The 18,075-nt window shown below is 40.0% G+C and overlaps 1 protein-coding gene across 17 annotated transcripts in view; it reads right to left on the minus strand.

The window, feature by feature from the left end:
• cacna1da (calcium channel, voltage-dependent, L type, alpha 1D subunit, a) overlaps positions 1-18,075 on the minus strand; it is a 60,749-nt gene that overhangs the window by 3,953 nt on the left and 38,721 nt on the right. For 2 of the 17 annotated variants that reach the window (XM_034868187.1, XM_034868199.1), the window contains 27 exons: positions 18,015-18,074; positions 16,615-16,721; positions 15,733-15,820; positions 15,522-15,629; positions 15,347-15,399; positions 15,109-15,255; positions 14,796-14,997; positions 14,314-14,472; positions 13,640-13,750; positions 12,664-12,747; positions 11,994-12,005; positions 8,803-8,835; positions 7,751-7,879; positions 7,586-7,651; positions 7,397-7,488; positions 7,127-7,286; positions 6,621-6,748; positions 6,415-6,511; positions 6,197-6,299; positions 5,931-6,032; positions 4,142-4,275; positions 3,180-3,296; positions 2,349-2,740; positions 1,596-1,622; positions 807-935; positions 479-639; positions 4-110 (listed from right to left, as the gene is read on the minus strand). In XM_034868187.1, coding sequence (XP_034724078.1) covers positions 4-110; positions 479-639; positions 807-935; positions 1,596-1,622; positions 2,349-2,740; positions 3,180-3,296; positions 4,142-4,275; positions 5,931-6,032; positions 6,197-6,299; positions 6,415-6,511; positions 6,621-6,748; positions 7,127-7,286; positions 7,397-7,488; positions 7,586-7,651; positions 7,751-7,879; positions 8,803-8,835; positions 11,994-12,005; positions 12,664-12,747; positions 13,640-13,750; positions 14,314-14,472; positions 14,796-14,997; positions 15,109-15,255; positions 15,347-15,399; positions 15,522-15,629; positions 15,733-15,820; positions 16,615-16,721; positions 18,015-18,074 — 3,108 coding nt within the window. The remainder of the gene's footprint in view (positions 1-3; positions 111-478; positions 640-806; positions 936-1,595; positions 1,623-2,348; positions 2,741-3,179; positions 3,297-4,141; positions 4,276-5,930; positions 6,033-6,196; positions 6,300-6,414; positions 6,512-6,620; positions 6,749-7,126; positions 7,287-7,396; positions 7,489-7,585; positions 7,652-7,750; positions 7,880-8,802; positions 8,836-11,993; positions 12,006-12,663; positions 12,748-13,639; positions 13,751-14,313; positions 14,473-14,795; positions 14,998-15,108; positions 15,256-15,346; positions 15,400-15,521; positions 15,630-15,732; positions 15,821-16,614; positions 16,722-18,014; position 18,075) is intronic. The other 15 variants (XM_034868193.1, XM_034868201.1, XM_034868203.1 and 12 more) reach the window with 13 other exon arrangements.

The raw sequence follows: 18,075 nt of genomic DNA on the forward strand, positions 1-18,075 counted from the left end.
TACCTGGTGCTGCATAAGGTGCAGTGGTAGAGCAGTACGTTGATGTGGAAGCTCGTCCTGGCTACCTTGTCTGCGCAGACACTCAAAGTTGAAGGATGGCCTCCTGTTACCTGAACGAGTCAGGAGTGGACCAGTGAGTGACCTCATGCAGGAAGCTCTGACAGAATGCAAACACTCAAGGAATATGAAACTGGGTGATTGGGTAAATCACTGCCAAATTCACATTTTATTGATAATTATCATTTATATCTAGATTGATCTCATAACATTTCATTCTACTCTTGACATACGATATTTAATTTAAATCTAGTCATACTATTACATTTAATTTGTCCTAACTCGTGATGCTGTGTTTATATAGGATAAGACACACATGTCAGCTCAAGATTTACACTTTAGCAATGACTGATATTATGTGACATGATATTTTTGTGTCTTATCTAAAATGCTTAGGATACAATGTAGAAGTTGAACTTACATGCTGCAGGGGATAAGATACCTTGAGGTGTGGCAGGAAGCAACCTTCTCTTTGGTGACCTTCGAGAGTCACGGTAGAGAGGCTGCTCGTCATCGTCATAGTAACTGTCGGGATGATGGTAACCTTTGGGAGTCTCATACTCCGTGTCACTGTTTGCATACCTGTCAACATATAGAATAATGAGCATGTTGGATTGCAATGGTTTTGCACACACTTTCCCAAAGCCCCTTGTATTTGGAGTAAGTTTCTGGTATTTATGCATATTTCTTTCCTAATCTGAGCAGGGTACAACTGTACAATGAATTTGAGTCTTTTTGAAGAATAATACCTGTCCCCTGACAGCATACTGTCGTCTTCATAAAACTCCTCCCCACTGTAATACTCCCCAGAGAAGCGGTCTTCATCTAACTCCTCCTCTCTGCGGATGGTAGGGTGGTGTCCATCAACTCCGTGGGACCTGATGAGGAGTCAGGGCACATGGGTCAGAGTGTGAAGGCACGCTGCAGCTGTAGAGGGAAGTAACTGGTTTATGGCCATGCACTGCCATGCATACAGGGGGCAGCAATGCAACTGATCACTCTTATAATTAGTAACCACAGCCAAACCAAGACAACAGGCAGACATTTTGAGCCGAAGAGCATCACTCTGTTATCTAATCATCCCATCCACTTTGAGGTTCTTGTTAGATTAATTAAAACACAGATCTTTTCTGGAGTGAATCTAGGACATTTTTTGGCGATATGAGCATAAAGCAGAACTAGCGGTGACTGGTATCATTCTCATCCACCTCCTTGTTTTCGAGCATCTGGGTCCTTTTTTAAAGCAAGCTTTAATTTAACATTTATACATGCATAAAGCAGGGCTGCTCTCAGCAATATGCCGGCCACTAACATTTACATTATTTCTACTTCAAGGCGTTGATACAACTGTGTCATAACAATGGCAGATGACAACCAGTCAGTGACAGGCCAGCGTATAGCACATAATACTGACTTAGCAAGGATGCAACCATTCCCCGATCCAAAACCAAGTCAAAATGAAACAAACAAACATGAAACAACTTCTTCTTTTGCTGTTGAGATATACTGCTGGAGCCAAACCTAGAAAAGCAACATACCTAACATAGGTCTCATAGTAGCGCCTTCTGTCCAAGAAAGCAGAGGAAGGGATGGTTGAGAGAAAGCATTTTGGTTAGGAAGGAGAAAGGGGGGAGAAAACAAATAGAAACGGGCAGAAAAAGCATGACATATATATCATACAGTATATGAAACATATACAGCATTCTCATATATATGTATGAGGAGGAGAGGGTGTGATGGCAAATGTCGACAATTCCATTTTGTATTCTTAAGATAAGAAGCAAACTCAAAATCATTTCTCTTTTGTAAAGTGGCAGTAATGAAATTGTCCCCCAAAGTTATTGGGTACTAAAGAAAAACAGGCCCAATACTGAAGCGGCTGACTAAACAGAACATGGGAAATCAGGAGATAAGTGCACTATTGATCACTTGTGAAATTAACTGTCAGTATAAGAGTAGCCTTGTGATTCATTATGGAGTGAAGGGTGTACAGTACAATAAAGGTTTGTGAAGAGGGATAAGAAGCTGGGTCCTGCCTGTTAGAAAAAATTCTTGCAACAGATAATGTCCTTTTCAATGCAGTGAGCACAATGCATAGAAACTAATGTTTTTTTTCCTTTTTAATTTGCTAAATCAGATAGCTGCATGAAATGACTAAGAAAGCATCCCAGGATCTCAGATGAACAGTGGAACATGATGAATTGCAAATGCAAAAAGTGCTCAAAAACACTGGGTACACAGATACTTGTGTCTGCCTACAGATCAAATGCTGATGATCAGTGTGTGCATACCTTTGAGCCTGGGGTGTCCGGGGCTTGTCGTAGTCGTAGTAGGAGCTGCGAAGACCTGGGTAGCCATTGGGAGGTGCATGTTCATAGTAGCGATGGTGTCCTCCGTTGGGTAAACTGGACACGTTGGCATTGTTGAGGTTGATGTTGGTGGATTTGGGCGACTTTCCATAGGAGTTGTGGTGGCGGTGGTGATGGTGGTTGTGGTGGTGATGGTGGTTGTTGGGGTGGGACATTGCATTGGCTCGAGACAGACGTCCAACCGGCTGCTCCATGTGGGCGTAGTGAGGTGGAGGCTGCACCTGCAGAGGTCGCTGTGTGGCGTTGGTCTGGTGGCCGTTGGATCGACGATGACCACCGTTCATGAGATGGTTGCCAAAGAGTCCACCATTACGCTGTGAAAGAATGCTCAAAGTAAAACCACCAGAGCTTGTACTTCTTACATAACAGCCAAACAAATGTGCTATTGATGTTAAGTCTCAGGGCTGATTTTCTTTTCAGAAATTGTATGAGCAAAAAAAAAAGTTCAGAAGCTGGTTTTATGGCACATGACGTGAGCAAAAATAAATGCACTGTTTGTAGTTTGTTGGAATTGAAATGGAGGAAAAACAAAGAAAGCCAAAATTAAGTAAAAACTACATATAGTAGCAATATAAACTAGAGACTATGAATCTACTACATAGTTAGCTGATTATTTATCTTATTACATTTTCTTTTATAAATAGCTTTTTATATGTACAACACCACAGAAAATACAAATAAGTAACTTTACAAGCACAATATTTAACTTTTGCCACAAACATTCCTCCTGTCATGTAAAAGTAAATCAGTTACCCTATAAATTTCCTCGTCTTCCTCTGGAATAAAGTCTACTAGCTCGTCATCTTGCAGATCACATGATATCGCTCGGCGAATTTCGGGCCCAATATCATGCAGCGTGCGAAGGCCAGCCTGTAACCATGACAATAAGAGGGCTAAACGCTACAGCGGGGACCTTCATCTTACAACTCAGAGAAGGAAATCTGAAATCATTCAATCACAACCACCACACATACTGGGCATACACACACCTGTGCTGCAACACCTGACGTTTACATTACTGACAGACTGTGACAGATGAGAATACACAGACAGACAAATGTGCCTCCTGAATGCAACCTGCCATAAGGATTACTCTGCTGAAATGTCTTGTGTAGCATCCAGCTGTGCTCAGTCTCACATTTTCTGCAGTGAGTTAATAATTACTTTTCCCCCCCTTCCCTTTACTTTGTAGGAGTAATTAGCCAAATTAGCACAATATACAGAAACATGTGAGTAATTATAAATAAATTAAAAGTTGGTCATGTTTACTCTCTTACAATGATATATGGGTGAATATTTTAGCCATATATCATACATTATAAGGTAACAGAAATGGCAACAAGCTTTGCAGGTGAATTTCATGAGTTGATGAGTGAATTGTGAGAAAACACATGAAATGGTGGTAGGAGATGATGACACAAGCTTAACATCAACATCTATGATATTTAAAGACGCAGTGACACGAATAACAAATTCACACATTGAAAACATAAAACAAACACAGTAACAGATTCATACTGTACACCAAGATCATGAATGTCCTGCTGGATCATAAACCATAGCATTAGCACACTTAATGATATTTGAATGAAATGCACAACGACGTAATTTACAGACAACAGAATTGCAATGCTCATAAATCCACGTTTTCAACCAATTTCAAACAATCTCTCTTCTCTCTCCCATAAATGATACACAAACACTGTGAGACTTACCTGTAATGCGATAGCTGTGTTGTTCTGCGCTGGGTGAGCACCCACCAGGCCTTCCTCTTTACGTTTCTTGAATTTCCTAAAGTAGTCCTGTATCAGGAAGGTGGCATAGAACTTCCCCACGGTTACCTCATCATCTGAGTGAACAGACCACACAAATGCTTCCTTTGTCAGCAGGTCACTTCATACAGTACCCTGGGAGAGAGAAGGAGAGACTCTTCTCCTCTCATGTCCATTCCCCTACAAATTGTGGGTCCACCACTTCGGGACTGCAGACAAGTGAGGCACTCTTCCACCCCAACCAACCAAAATTGATTTATATCCCAATTATATACATCCATCATGATGGTGTATATACTGTACCTCAATCTGCACAAGATATTTTTCGCTGTTTAAAAAAAAAAAATCAAATATGTGCTTAAAAACCTTCATATGTGTATATGTATTTCTACATATGAATAGCTTTAGGTGATACATAAAAAAGAGATCTTCTACATCATATGTATGTTTGATTTTAAATCGGATGGATTTAATTGTATCAATATGACCCATTGAAGTTGTGACTATTATCTAATGTAACTTCTCTGTTCCTACTGATGAAGGGGACAGAATGAGAAAATCTATGTGAGATAGACTACAAATAAACATACAGTAGGAGTATAAAATACTGCTACTTTTGAAATTAGCTTTCAATTAGCTATGGATTTAAAATATTTAGATATTTATCTTAAACAACATTCATTCATTTCTTTTTAAGACCACATTTTAACATACATTTACATTTTAAATGTATTTTAAAACTATCTTTTATTGGGAGGCAGGAAGGTGTAAGAACCATTATTTTTTAAATGTCAGAAAATTGCCATTTAATTTACTAATTTAGCACATGCAAGCAAGCGGAGCTACAATACAGTGTGCATCATACATGTCAGTATGTTTGCATTAAATTACCTGTTTGTGCTCATGTATGCCTTTTTGTTGCACGGTGTGTCAGTGACTGTTAACACTATGTATGGGCATGTTGCATTCATTTTTGTCCCACTGGATTGGATTTATTTGAAGAGTGTGTGAGAATCATTCTGAAGCAGGGGTCTGAATCACTTTAAACAAGCACGCTGGGGACAGAAATCGGAGAGAGAGGCAACACTAGTTCCATGCCACCACCCTAAAACAGAACTGCTTCAGAATATTCTGAAGTGCCTCAGAGTTTTAGATACAGAGATATAAAAGTGTGAGAAGAATAAGCTGTGGAAGCTCAAGCAGTAAGAAAAGGACAGAGATTAAGACATCTGAGTGAATAAGAGAAATTGAGAGAGGAGATAGAGAGACAGATACACAACAAAAGAGAGTGAGATATTAGAAAGGAAGACATGCATTTGCACAGAGGTCTACAAGGCCATGCAAGCCCAAAGCCCAGCAGACAGTCAGTGGCCTCCATTAGAATCCAGGGCAAGAGGAAAAAGTGTGGATCAAACACACACATAGATAAAAAACACACTGCTGAGGGGGCAACAAGGAGAACATGAGCAGAGCAGAAACAGCACAATACAGCATTACTTGTGTGTGAGTGAGCTTCTATTTGAGGACATAGTCATGAAAGAGCAGTTTGGAGCTTCCTATAATTTTATGCAAACATATGGGGTGTGTTTGTGTGTGTGTATATGTACAGTATGTGTGTGTGTGTGTGTCGGAGAGTGTGTGCGAGCTGCTTTAGCTGGGATTGTATGTCAAACTATAACAGGACAGGGAGGTGTGTGTGTTTCATTGACAGGCAGAGGGAGATTCCACTAACCACCAGCAGGAGGCACCACTTGATCGAGCAGCTTCATGCTGGTTCTCTTCCAGATTTTCTTGATGACAGCTCGCAGCTCTTCGTTGGCCTGCTCTAGATTACCTGCACCACAGGGAAACAATCGTCCCTGAGAAACAGTACTCCAGCTCACAGACATTTCAAATCCACGCAAGCTCGTAATTACAGGTAACAGAGAATGTTCAGTGAATGAATCAGCAGAGTATTATTGTATGAACAGTGTAATGGGATTACAATTTGGCTTATACCTTCTGTTTTGATCTTCAGGGCAGTGCGCACCAGTGCAAACAAAGTAGCGTTAAACATGACTGTGCCGTCACTGTTCAGAGGCATGTTCATGGCTACCAGCCTCTGAAAGAAGAGAGCACACGGAGGCCTTTAACAATGTAGAAAAGGCCAGCTAAAGGCTCAGTATTTCTGTGTGTATTCTGTAAATGAGATGATAAAATCGGGGAGGAGATGAGACCTTGCAAGCCACTCTGTGAGGGCACAGTTTGCCAAAGCCGAGAGGAGGCTGGATTCGACGAAGAAGTGTCACAACATCCAGATGTTTAATTCTGCCCCTGAATCAGAACAAAAACAGATGTAAGTAAGACATTAACTGCCAATATACTTACTGACAACGACTTCACAGAATCATGAACGTGAAACACTTTATGATAAAGCACATACTTAGCCTCCGGGTCGTACTCTGACCAAATTCTCTTGAATTCATCGAGGTGGTGTGGACCAAGAATGGACCAATCACGTGTGAGATAGTCAAAGTTGTCCATGATGACGGCCACAAACAAATTTATAATCTGGAGGGGTACAAGCAAATTTCCTTACATACATTTGTTTAAATATATGCATTTAGGTTTTTTTAACTATACTGTACAGCAATCAAGGTTAAATAGATATAAACTCCAAAATAAGAGTGTAAATACTGGCTAAACATATGGTTTAGAAAGGGCTGTGAATGTTATATGCTATTTTCATGAGTCTTACTGGCTGGATCTAAGGCTATCTCTAGGCTGCATTGTAACTAAAATAAAATGATAGATACACATTCTGACTATGTTGTGCTTTATTGGAAAAAGACTACAATGATGTTGTCTTGGTCGTTGAGAACAAATGCACAGATGATTATGAAGTTACGGCCAATTTCATATTACAACTTTGTAAATATTTGTACGTACCAAAAAGGCGCAGAGCATGTAAAAGGTGATGAAGTAAATTATTGCAAATCCACTGCCACAGGTCATCTCCTCCCCAGGGTTGTAATCAGACTCGGGGTCACACAGTTTCCCTGGCATACAGGCCAACATGATCTCCTGCCATGCCTCTCCAGTGGCACATCTGGTGGAACACACAGACACAAATGAATCACTCAATTAAGTTACCCAGAAAAACTAAAAACACAGTGCCTGATTTTACTAATGACCCCCTGAACCCAGAATCCTACACACCTGAAGAGAAGGAGCACAGCCTGAGGGAAGGTCTGAAAGTTGTTGTTTCTGTTGATGTGCGTGCCGTCCACCATGGCAACCTTTCCAAACACCTGATGCAGAAATATTGTGCACATGAATTTAACTACAACTTTCCCAACTAGGGTAACACAGAGGAAAAAATATTTTCTGTCACATTTAGTTACCAACCTGCATGCCAATGACAGCGTAGATGAAGAACAGCATGGCTATCAGAAGAGCAACATATGGCAGAGCCTTCAGGCAAGAGAGGGGGAAAAAATAGAGAAAAAGATGAATATGAGTGACTTTAAAATTTCCCTCAATCATCGATCAAATAATTGTACTGCGCCACACCTGGAAGGATTTGATGAAAGTCCAGAGCAGAGTGCGAATGCCCTCCCCTCTGCTAAGCAGCTTGACCAGCCGCATGACTCGAAACAGACGAAAGAAGGTGATGGAGATGCGAGCGCTGTCCTCCGTGTTCTGTGGAGAAACAGTCCGGTGTCAGAGAGGAAAGGAGAGCAACAGTGCATGTAGCGGACACAGAGCACCTGGCAGTGCTTTACGGGATGAACTCAGACCCCAGAGTCAGATACATATGGACTGAGAAAGCAGCACTGCATCTTATGGTCAAAATCACATGTTTAGAGCAAATCTCGTTTTGCCTTTGAGCATGGATTAGTTTTCTGGTGTGGTGGCAACATCTTTTGCATGTTCACAGTGCAGCTATTCTATTCAGCATATACAAAGCTGCAGATTTTAGAAAATGTCTGGTCAAAACATAATTAAAGTCTCTAAAGCAGTGTAGCTGCAGCTGATATGTTTCTGTTAGTCTGGGTCCAAAGCACTGTAAGGAGCCCTGTGACTTTACAGACCTACAGGGTAAGAAGCAAGGAGGCAGGCATGCTGGAGAAAAAGCATGGCACCCTCAGTCCAGAGTCACTGCATGCGGAGTCACAGTGGGGCCAACCCGAACGGGTCGGCCAGGAGGTTCACAGGTCAGAACTGGGTGACCTGATCACCAGGTGTCATCCATGGGTCACTAGCCTACGCAAGAATGGTGGCAGAGACCATTTTGTATTGTCAACAGCACAAACGTGAGGAGCGGCACAAACCCCTCCCATCTAAAAGGACACACAGCGTCACGTTTGAGTGACACACTCTCCTTAGAAATAGCTTCAGACATTTAGGAAAAAGATCAACAAAAAAAAAAAAAGCAAATTTAAAAAACAAACAAATGAATGAAATTCAGAGAATGGGAACATACCATGAGGAATTAATGAAATAGTAATAAGCAATAGATTATAGGAGGTGTAAATGAAAAATACCAAACAAAGAGATGCAGATCTAAACATGTCATGGCCCTAAAGGGGAGGGGTTGGGGGGTTGGGGACGGAGCATCTTACCCCCTGCTCATCCACCTGAGGAGTCTCCGTTGGCTTTAAAATCAAAGACCTGTATTAATGACTTGTAGAGAGCCCGCAGCTCTCACACACATTGGACCAAACACGTAAACATTACATTGGAAACGTCTTTATCACACAATGCCAGCACACGTCACTCAAGACGCAGACATAACAAAGTCACTATACTCTTCTCATTGACGGGACAAAACTGTCTTATTATTTCACTATGACAAAGACAGACATTCATGTATTCATGTATCATGTCTTTGTAAACGTAATATAATGACAGACATTACATAAATCCTAACACTTAAAAGGACTGCCACAGGTTTACAGCTTTACATTCCTATGCTTGCATGTGAGACTGACGAACAACATGAAATTACTTATCAACTTAGTAACATGTAAGACTGGCACACAACTTTATCACTCCCCCGGTGTAATGGTCATTACTGATGAGATTGAATGGATTTTATGGTTAAGATGTCTTTGCTTAGCTTCAGAACATGTTAATGAAAGGTAACTGATTGACGTAACAATGGTTATGAATTTGTGTCATTAAAAAAGCACTGTCTGCTATTCTTACAGAGCCTCAACTCATAGCTAATTTTTAGTATTTCCTGTTTATCGGATTCAGGCACGTCAACGTATTACTTAACTGGACAAAAATCATACATTGTGTGCATCAATAATGGCACCCATTAAAAAGACTGGAGTACATGTAAGACAGCTGCAATCTCTCAGGGTTGCAATTTTTCTTTTGTAAACCAAGTATTTTTCAGTGGCCGAGATGGAAATGCTTGCTGACCAAAAAGAGATTGAGCATAATAAAATAATTTGATTGCCCACACAAATCCAAACCCATACACAGATATTGTTTGTGATTCTAGTCTTAACTATAAATTACAGGATATCAGCAGTATAACATTTTGTAAACCGTAAATGTCCTGGTGCAAAATAAAATCAATCATGGTGGCGGTTAGATTGAACCTGTATATTGAAAATGTGATTTTTTTGTGTGCAAAAGAATGAGATTAATTTGACACATCAGAAGGCTTAGTACTGGAAATAAAAGATACTTCAGACGTAAATGGCTTATTTCAAATCCCTTAGTATGATCCTCCACAAACCGTAAATATGAGGTGAATGAGCAGAAACAATAAAAAAATGTAGAATTAGCTTGAGGAGGTTCTTTAGGTAATCCTGGCCACAGCCTTGATGGAGCATGCGTTCAGCATTGCCACGTTGCTGCGAAAGCACTGCACGCAAATGCAAGACATTTGGATGATAAGGAGCCTTTTGTGAACTCATAGCAATGCAGCAACTCATGCAAGTCAGTAGTGCCCTGCAACAAAACCGCCATAGCAGGGGGCTCTCACAGTCCGGTGCCAAAAGAGGTGAATGAACAACAGAAAGGGAGAGAGGAAGACAGAGAGGGCGAAGGAGAAAGCCAGAGATAGATACCAATACTGGCATAGGAAATAAAACCAGACGAGTTGAGTCATATTGGAACAGACGAAGAGTAAAGGCGGAGAGTTGTGAAGAGTAGAGAAAGTAGTTACTGTTCATGCACCTGACTGGAGTCTACACACCTGCGCTACACATGAGCTCCATTCTGAGCTTTAAGAGCTCACTACAGGAAGACAGAACAAAACACAGAGACAATCACTCACAGAGACACAAACACAAGATCATCAAAGAACCTCAAACTCAGCTGTATTACACCACCATCAGTGTAAATGTACAAACATTTGGACTAATCCAATGTCTTCCGACTTGCTGAGGATTTTTTTTTTCACAGATTCTTAGTATGGTAATAAAGATGCTGACCATTCTTTCTGTGACTGAAGCATAGGACTGTGACTGAAGCTTATTCTAACTTTAAGGAAAGTAAACGATGGCATTTCTTAAAAATCTCATCACGATTTTCCTGCTTTAAAAGTGGATTGAGCTTCACAAAGGCTATATTAAAACTGTCCTTAATGTTGTGTAGGATGGATACTTCCAAGCTCTGAGCTCCAGGGCCATTCTGTTTGGAGGTAAAGATTAAGGGCATGAGTATGGCAAGAGAGAAAGGACAAACTTCACACGGCTCTATGGAAAAAAACTAACCGGAGGGGAATGGGGCTGCTGGCCGAGCGCCATCTGTGAGAAGCGGGACATGGAAAGGATGTTAGGGAGTGAGGTAAATGGCTGATGCTTCCCAGCATGCATTTGGAAAGGTCAGGGTAGTCAGGTTAGAAACTAAACAGTGACGCAGCTCATTACAGAGATGGCAAGCAATTAGCAAAAATCAAATCAAAATGCAAACCCATTGTAGATCAGCTTCAAATGTTGAGTTTAATATCTGATCTAGTTAGTTTGCTGTATGACACAAACAGCAACAACAACATGCAATGCAAACAAAATAAATGTAAATGATGGATGCAAGGCGCCTCACAAGAACAACTTTAAAAGTCCTTGTGAAATCAACATTATGTCCCCAACAATAACAACACACACATGATCATACATACAGCACACCTTAAAGAACTGTATAAACATGTATGTAAAACACACATGCATAACAATAATAACCTGCACACACCACCACCACTGTATGTTTTAAATTAAGTTAGTGCTTGTTTATACATTCATGCAGACACACATTTAGGAACACAAATTGAGAAAACACAGAAAAAATGAACTATAACTCCAGAAAAACAGCACTGCAGCTCAGATATGAGAGCACTCAGGATGGGGAAGGAGTGGTGAAGCCGTGAGTAATTATTCCTTTTTTTGTTTGTATCTTGGACTACAAATCTGACTATCTTTACCATTTATATAACAGTTAATCTCAAAGCACAACAAAGTGGATCACAGACATTTTCTCTTTGTTTTAAGGTTTTTTTTGAAGAGCAATAAAGAGAAGAATATTTTTGTAGTTGGTTAATGTAGAGAAGCAGTCATCCACTATTCTATGGAGCCTTGACATTAATTGTCAAAGCGACTGACTTTGATAAGTACTGAAATAGTCTGACTATAAAATAAAATCTATGCGACTCTAAATTACTAACATTGAATGTTCAACAACATTCAATGACCAATCTAGTTTTTAATCCACTGTAAAGGGGTAACGCAGATAAAGTTGTTATAAACATTAGGTCACACACACACACACACACAACATTTTAGTTCATATCCATACTTGCCTCTACAAGTTTCTATGGAAACAAAATGAACAAGAGTAAGAATTAGACAACCACATCATAAATCATTCTGCTCTGAACCAAATACAAGCCTCAGTTCACAAAGAAATGGGATAGACTCCTGTTTTTGACCCGTGTTTTCACTGCTGTGTCCAAAGGGTTAATAATCAACACGTTCATCACACATTTTGTTATGATTCCTGCAACAAAGAGTTCTGCAACAAATTGACGATAGAGCATTTAGCATAGGCAAAATTCAAACAAGACAGACTTTAGTAACTCATTGTGCTGTAGATGTAGCACTAACAACAGGTCATAAATGAAGGTCAAACTGAAGCTATACAGAATAAGCCAATGGCACCTTGACAACTATTAAAACCTTTCAACATATAACAATGCAATGGTTTAGCGTGATATATATGGAAGCTCTAAATTTATCCAATAATATTTTAAAGTGGAGGCTAAAACCATACACGCTAATGAAGAAAAGCCCACTCATCGATTGATCAGCTCTCAACTCTTGTCAAGAGGGCAATGTTTCATTTTCAGGGTCTTAAAGACAAAAAGGTTGGCATCCACTGCACTAGAGGTTGAGATTAATTCTGGCAATTGCCATGTGGCTTTCCTGCAAGGCTTCAGTTCAACTGGGAAGGCAGACGAGAGTAGTACTTACATTAACTTCAGTGATAGCAATATCGACGACGCTACCAACAACAATTAAGGCATCAAATGTGTTCCAAGCATCAGCGAAATAGTGCTGTTAATGCATGGCGTTACATGTAAGGGTAAAGATGGGAAAGTAAGAGAAAGACCAGAGAAGGAAAAGGTAACAGAATCGGACATGATCAGAAGAGTGAATTTGATGAAATGGCAGGGTCAGGGGAGGACAAAAAGAGAGAAAAAAGAAGATAAAGTATTAAGATTGATCAGATAAAAAGCCAGAAATCAGAGTCCTGCCATGTAAACCTGCAGTGTGGGCCGAGGTTGCCCGAACAGAGAGAGGACAGAGAGAGGCGGGGCACGCTGTAGCTGAGCTTTACTTACATCAATCTCACTGAGAACAATGTCTACTATGCTGCCCATCACAACCAGGGCGTCGAACACATTCCAGGCATCCCCAAAATAGCCCTGAGTGAGTTGGAGCGAGTGGTGGGCAAGTTGGATGTGAGATCAGCAAAAACAAAAAAGTCTTTACTCTATACTGATATGTATATACACTTATTCTGGTAATATAAAACACACAGGAACCCTTTTTGGCTTTTTTAGCTGAGTGGCAAATGGTTATAGTGTATTGATTTCTAAAGCTTGTGGTTGAGCAGCAGATCAGATACTAATACTACATGCAGAAACACTGCTGCCAAGAACTTGACAACCATTTTGTGCCATTTTATTGAAAAAGAAAGTCAGCACTGCACCCCACACTGTGTCTCTTACTAGCATCCTGTCCTTTTTTGCAACACAGAGCTGTTGGCCGGACAGGGAAAATGTTTGGAAAATGAAAAAAAAAAAAACAGTCACTGCCTCTACAGTGCTCCATTCTTTAAACATTTAAGCAAAAGTTCAACATTTTAGGAAATACACTTATTTTTTCTCTTGCCAAAAGTTTGATGATAGTGGTTGTCAATGAAGACGTTTGCGGGCCAACTCACCCTGGGTTTGAAAGCGATGAGTTTGAGAACCATTTCCACAGTGAAGACAGCAGTGAAGACCATATTAAGAATGTCCATTACATAGTTGAAGAGCGCTGACTGTCCGTAGTGCTGCAGAAAAGAGATGAAGAGAAGGTTGAAGAAAATTGAAGAAAGGGGAACTGCTATTATTTTGATATGCACTTAATTTATTTTAGACAAAACAAAGACTCTGGTTAGAAAGATACTAAACACACAAAAACACTGCACAATAAGAATGTAAAATAGTACATAGAAAAACCACTAAGTGTATATTATTTATGTGATTACAGTATACTTCAAATTATTCTAAAGGTTAAGTTGTTAATTATTATTTGTTAATAATACTACAAGAGGAGCCAAAATCAAACATTTTTAATTGTACACAGTACATGGAAGAAAAACTGCACTGCTTAAGTAAGTATGTAGTTAGGCAGGCAGAAAGAAAGCTAGCAGTTAAGATACTGATGACAAAATAACGTTTATAGAGACTAATGTAGCCTATCTGTCCTGATGAAAATATTTTTCTATTAACCTTTTCTTAACCTCTGCTTTCAAACTAAAGAAACATTAACAATCAAGTAACAGATTTAAAAAAAGGTTTTTGTCACAGAACTGGTGTGTTTCAGCAGTGTAAATCTAGTGCAACTTCTTACCTGCACAGCCAGGCAGAGCGTGTTGAGCATAATGAGCACAAACATGATGTACTCAAAGCCAGTTGAGTTCACCACATACCAGAACTTGTACTGGTACGGGTTCTTAGGGATGTACCTCCTCAGCGGACGTGCCTTAAGAGCGTACTCCACACACTGACGCTGCGCAGAAATAGACAAAGCTGGTTTTAATGCTCAGTTAATGACACACGTAATACATTGATTTCAGTCCAACATAGACTATTTAACTGATGTTAAGAATGTAATGGTGATAATTAATCAAGTCTGCCAACTGGGATATTTGTAAGCTGCAATGACTAGTGCTGATGCAAATCATACCTCGGCTTCTTAATTCAAGACACTATTAGCTTTTTGTGGAATGAAAAATTAGTACATTTTAAAGTCTCCTTAACTTTTCTTTAGCTTTTGACCAAACACAAACAAACTTCCATACACCCATATTGCGTGAACCTGCTGACTCTGACCTGGTTCTTGTCGAGTTCACAGTTTTTGTACTCTTTCTCTCCTTGTTCCTGAAATGTGACGATCACAAAACCTACAAAGATGTTCATCATGAAGAAAGCAATGATGATGATGTAGATGATGAAGAAGATGGAAATCTCCACGCGGTAGTTGTAAATGGGACCGAGGTTCTCCCTGTTGGAGTCGATTGCCTTGTACAGTAAACTGAGAAGAGAAGAGAACAGAGAGAACAGGTGATCCAGTTTCTTTAAATACACATAGTTGATAATACTAAGTCAAAGCTTTAAGAATTAGATTAAAAAGTTAGAATCTTACGAAGGCCAGCCTTCAAAAGTGGACACGGTGAACAGAGCCATCATAGCCATGAGGACGTTATCGAAGTTGAAGTCGCTGTTGTGCCACAGTCGTTTGTGGATGGTTGGCTGGTTCACATCTCCTTCCTTATACAGGATGTAGGTGCCCCTAGGAGATAATGGCATGTTGCAAGGAAGTTTAGAACTGAAACTAGGATGATAATTACAGGTAATTAATTGTGAAGACAAGTAAAACTGACTTGCACTCATCTGAGTTGGACTTGGCTTCATCCGTGCAGCGATAGAATTTTCCCTGTGGAGGTAAATTATGCATATTTTTAAAACTAGAGAATAGTAGGATACATATATATGTATTATACTAATCTTTTACTTCATGTGTAAGACAGACTTCTTTTCAACCTCAGTGCTGCTGACCTTAAATAGCTGCACACCTATACAGGCAAACATGAACTGGAGCAGGGTAGTGACGATCATGATGTTACCGATAGTTCTGATGGCCACAAACACACACTGCACCACGTGCTGTAAGACAGAAACATAAACATGTTTACAGATTGTAGCATCTATACTGATTGTGGTTATTGTTGTTAACAAGCTGCAGGATGACTTTGAGATGAGGCCTCACCTTTAGGCCTTTGGCCCGGTTGATTGCACGAAGGGGTCGGAGAACACGCAGGACCCTAAGAATCTTCACCACAGAGATGGCCGAGGACCTGAACAAAAAAAAATCAAATGGGTGTACAGTCAGTTTAGGAGCAAGATATTCCAGAATAACACGATCAAGTTTCACTGCAGAAACTCTTCCAGAAGCCCTTGAACCATTTCAGGAACTCAGGGACTTTACTTATTTTTCAGCTCCTTCTGCAGTCTGAGTCTGCAGGGCTGATTTTTGTTCAATATTCAAACATAAAATTTGTGGCTGCTATGATTTTACAGCTTTATTATAATAAGAAAGCACTGGGTAACAGTAGAATCAACTGGAATCAACAGGACAAGAGTGGGACATTTCTTGTAATGTTTACTGAAAATAATTAAAGTCATGTTGTCAATTTACTGACTAATCTAAAAATAAAAAATAGAGAGTTTGTAAATAAGTGTAATGGAAGAGAGAGAACCATTCAATTCAATTTTATTCCCAGTATCAAATCATAACAAGTTCTCTCAATCTCAAGACAAGTAGAGCAGGTCTAGACCACACTCTATAATTTACAAGGACAATTCTAGTAATTCCCCCAAAAGCAAGCATTTAGTGCGACAGTGGCATAATGGAACAGTGACTAGAAATAGTAGTTGTAGTAGTTAAGGGCACAGCAGGGCATGGTGTAACAAAGTGAACTGTTAAAGTAAGTACTAAACCAGAAATAAATAACCATGTAGTCTGACTAATTTGTCTATTTTTCTTTGTCTGTTTTTAGAAGATGTTTTTGATTTAGCTCCTGTGGCTCCATCTTTCCTAGAACTATTTGGACAAAAAGGGCTAATTGTGTCTTTGTTTGATTATACTTACTGAATGCCAAAAGAGACAAGGGAAACTCCCACCACCAACAGGTCCAGGAGGTTGAAGTAATTCCTACAGAATGCCCCTTTATGTAGAAAGGCTCCATATGTTGTCATCTGAGGAGACGACAGAGGAAGTTAGAGGACTAAATGAACAAGAAAAAAACACATATTTCATCCAAAACACATTAGTCACATACACATACAGAGTTAAACTGCAGAAGAAGCAGACACACATACTGTCCAGTGTGAACATCTTAAATAGAAAAAACATATGCTCACATACATCAATTTCCACCTTGCACACGCGCACACGTCTCCACACTCTTTTAGATCACTCTGATTCAGGGTGGCGAGCTCAGAGCAGTGAAACAGGAGGCTAGTTCTACCGCCGCCACCCCCACAGCCCTTAACTACATGAATGTAGTAGTAAGTCATTCATTTCACAATCTACTATGGGATGAGGCAATAAAACATGCATTTTGTTGCCATGAAGTCAGTATACTACCTGCAAGAGCTTTAGTTATAGTGATTGGAAAGTAGAAATGGCCTTACTGTCACATTCATGTGGACCGTCATCTTAAAGCACATTCCATTATGTTCTTTAACAGTTCAAAATAAGGGGAAGCAGCTCCCAATTAAAACTTCAGATTTCAGCAGGCAGAGAAGAAAAAACAGCCAAAATAACTCTGCTTCAAATAATAAAAGGATTAATTTTCTAAATGCATGTAAATGTGGAGGCTTGCAGAGAGACAGAGAGAAAGGAGCGCTAACAAGGAGCATTTTGAAGTAAACCAGTGGTGGACTTGAAAGGTTTGTGCCCAAATGGGTGCAGATACAACTCCACATTTCTATGCACTCAGTCAGGGAAAGCAGACTGAACCATGCTCTGCAGGAACATGGTTGGTTTTGCCCCCTCTTTTATGGGTAAACTGAAGAGCAGTCAGTACGAGAGGCATGAAGTCCGCTTTGACTGGAGTTGACTTCAAACACCTCCCTGAAGATTACCTCGAACTCAACTTCAGCCAATGCCTTAACACTGTCTGAACAGCTCAATAAAATGTGTTGCATTGCAGAAAGGGTTGCATCATGTTTTAAATATCTGCATCATCAAAATCATTTCAGCGATGACTGCCCGAATGACGTGACACCTATGTGAGTATGTAATGTAATGTAGATGTGATGTTTCCTTCCCCCAACATGAGTTCTTTGATTAGTGTAATTTGAAGAAATCTTGTGTTTGTGTAAGTGTGTGCATAGTAACAGCTCCAATATTTGCTTTTTTAAAAGAGGTGCCGTGAAGAAAAAGTAAATAAGAGAAAGGAAACAAACAAGCCAGGTTGTACTGAGCGGCAGGTGACACACAAGGAGAAAATGCAGCAAGGCTCTCGTTGTCATTTAAGGGGTTACCTTCAATATGATCTCAAATGTAAACATACTAGTGAAGACATAATCTGCATAGCCTAGGACC

The sequence above is a fragment of the Etheostoma cragini genome, chromosome 4, assembly GCF_013103735.1.
Source record: "Etheostoma cragini isolate CJK2018 chromosome 4, CSU_Ecrag_1.0, whole genome shotgun sequence".
In the NCBI taxonomy this organism is placed as follows: domain Eukaryota; kingdom Metazoa; phylum Chordata; class Actinopteri; order Perciformes; family Percidae; genus Etheostoma; species Etheostoma cragini.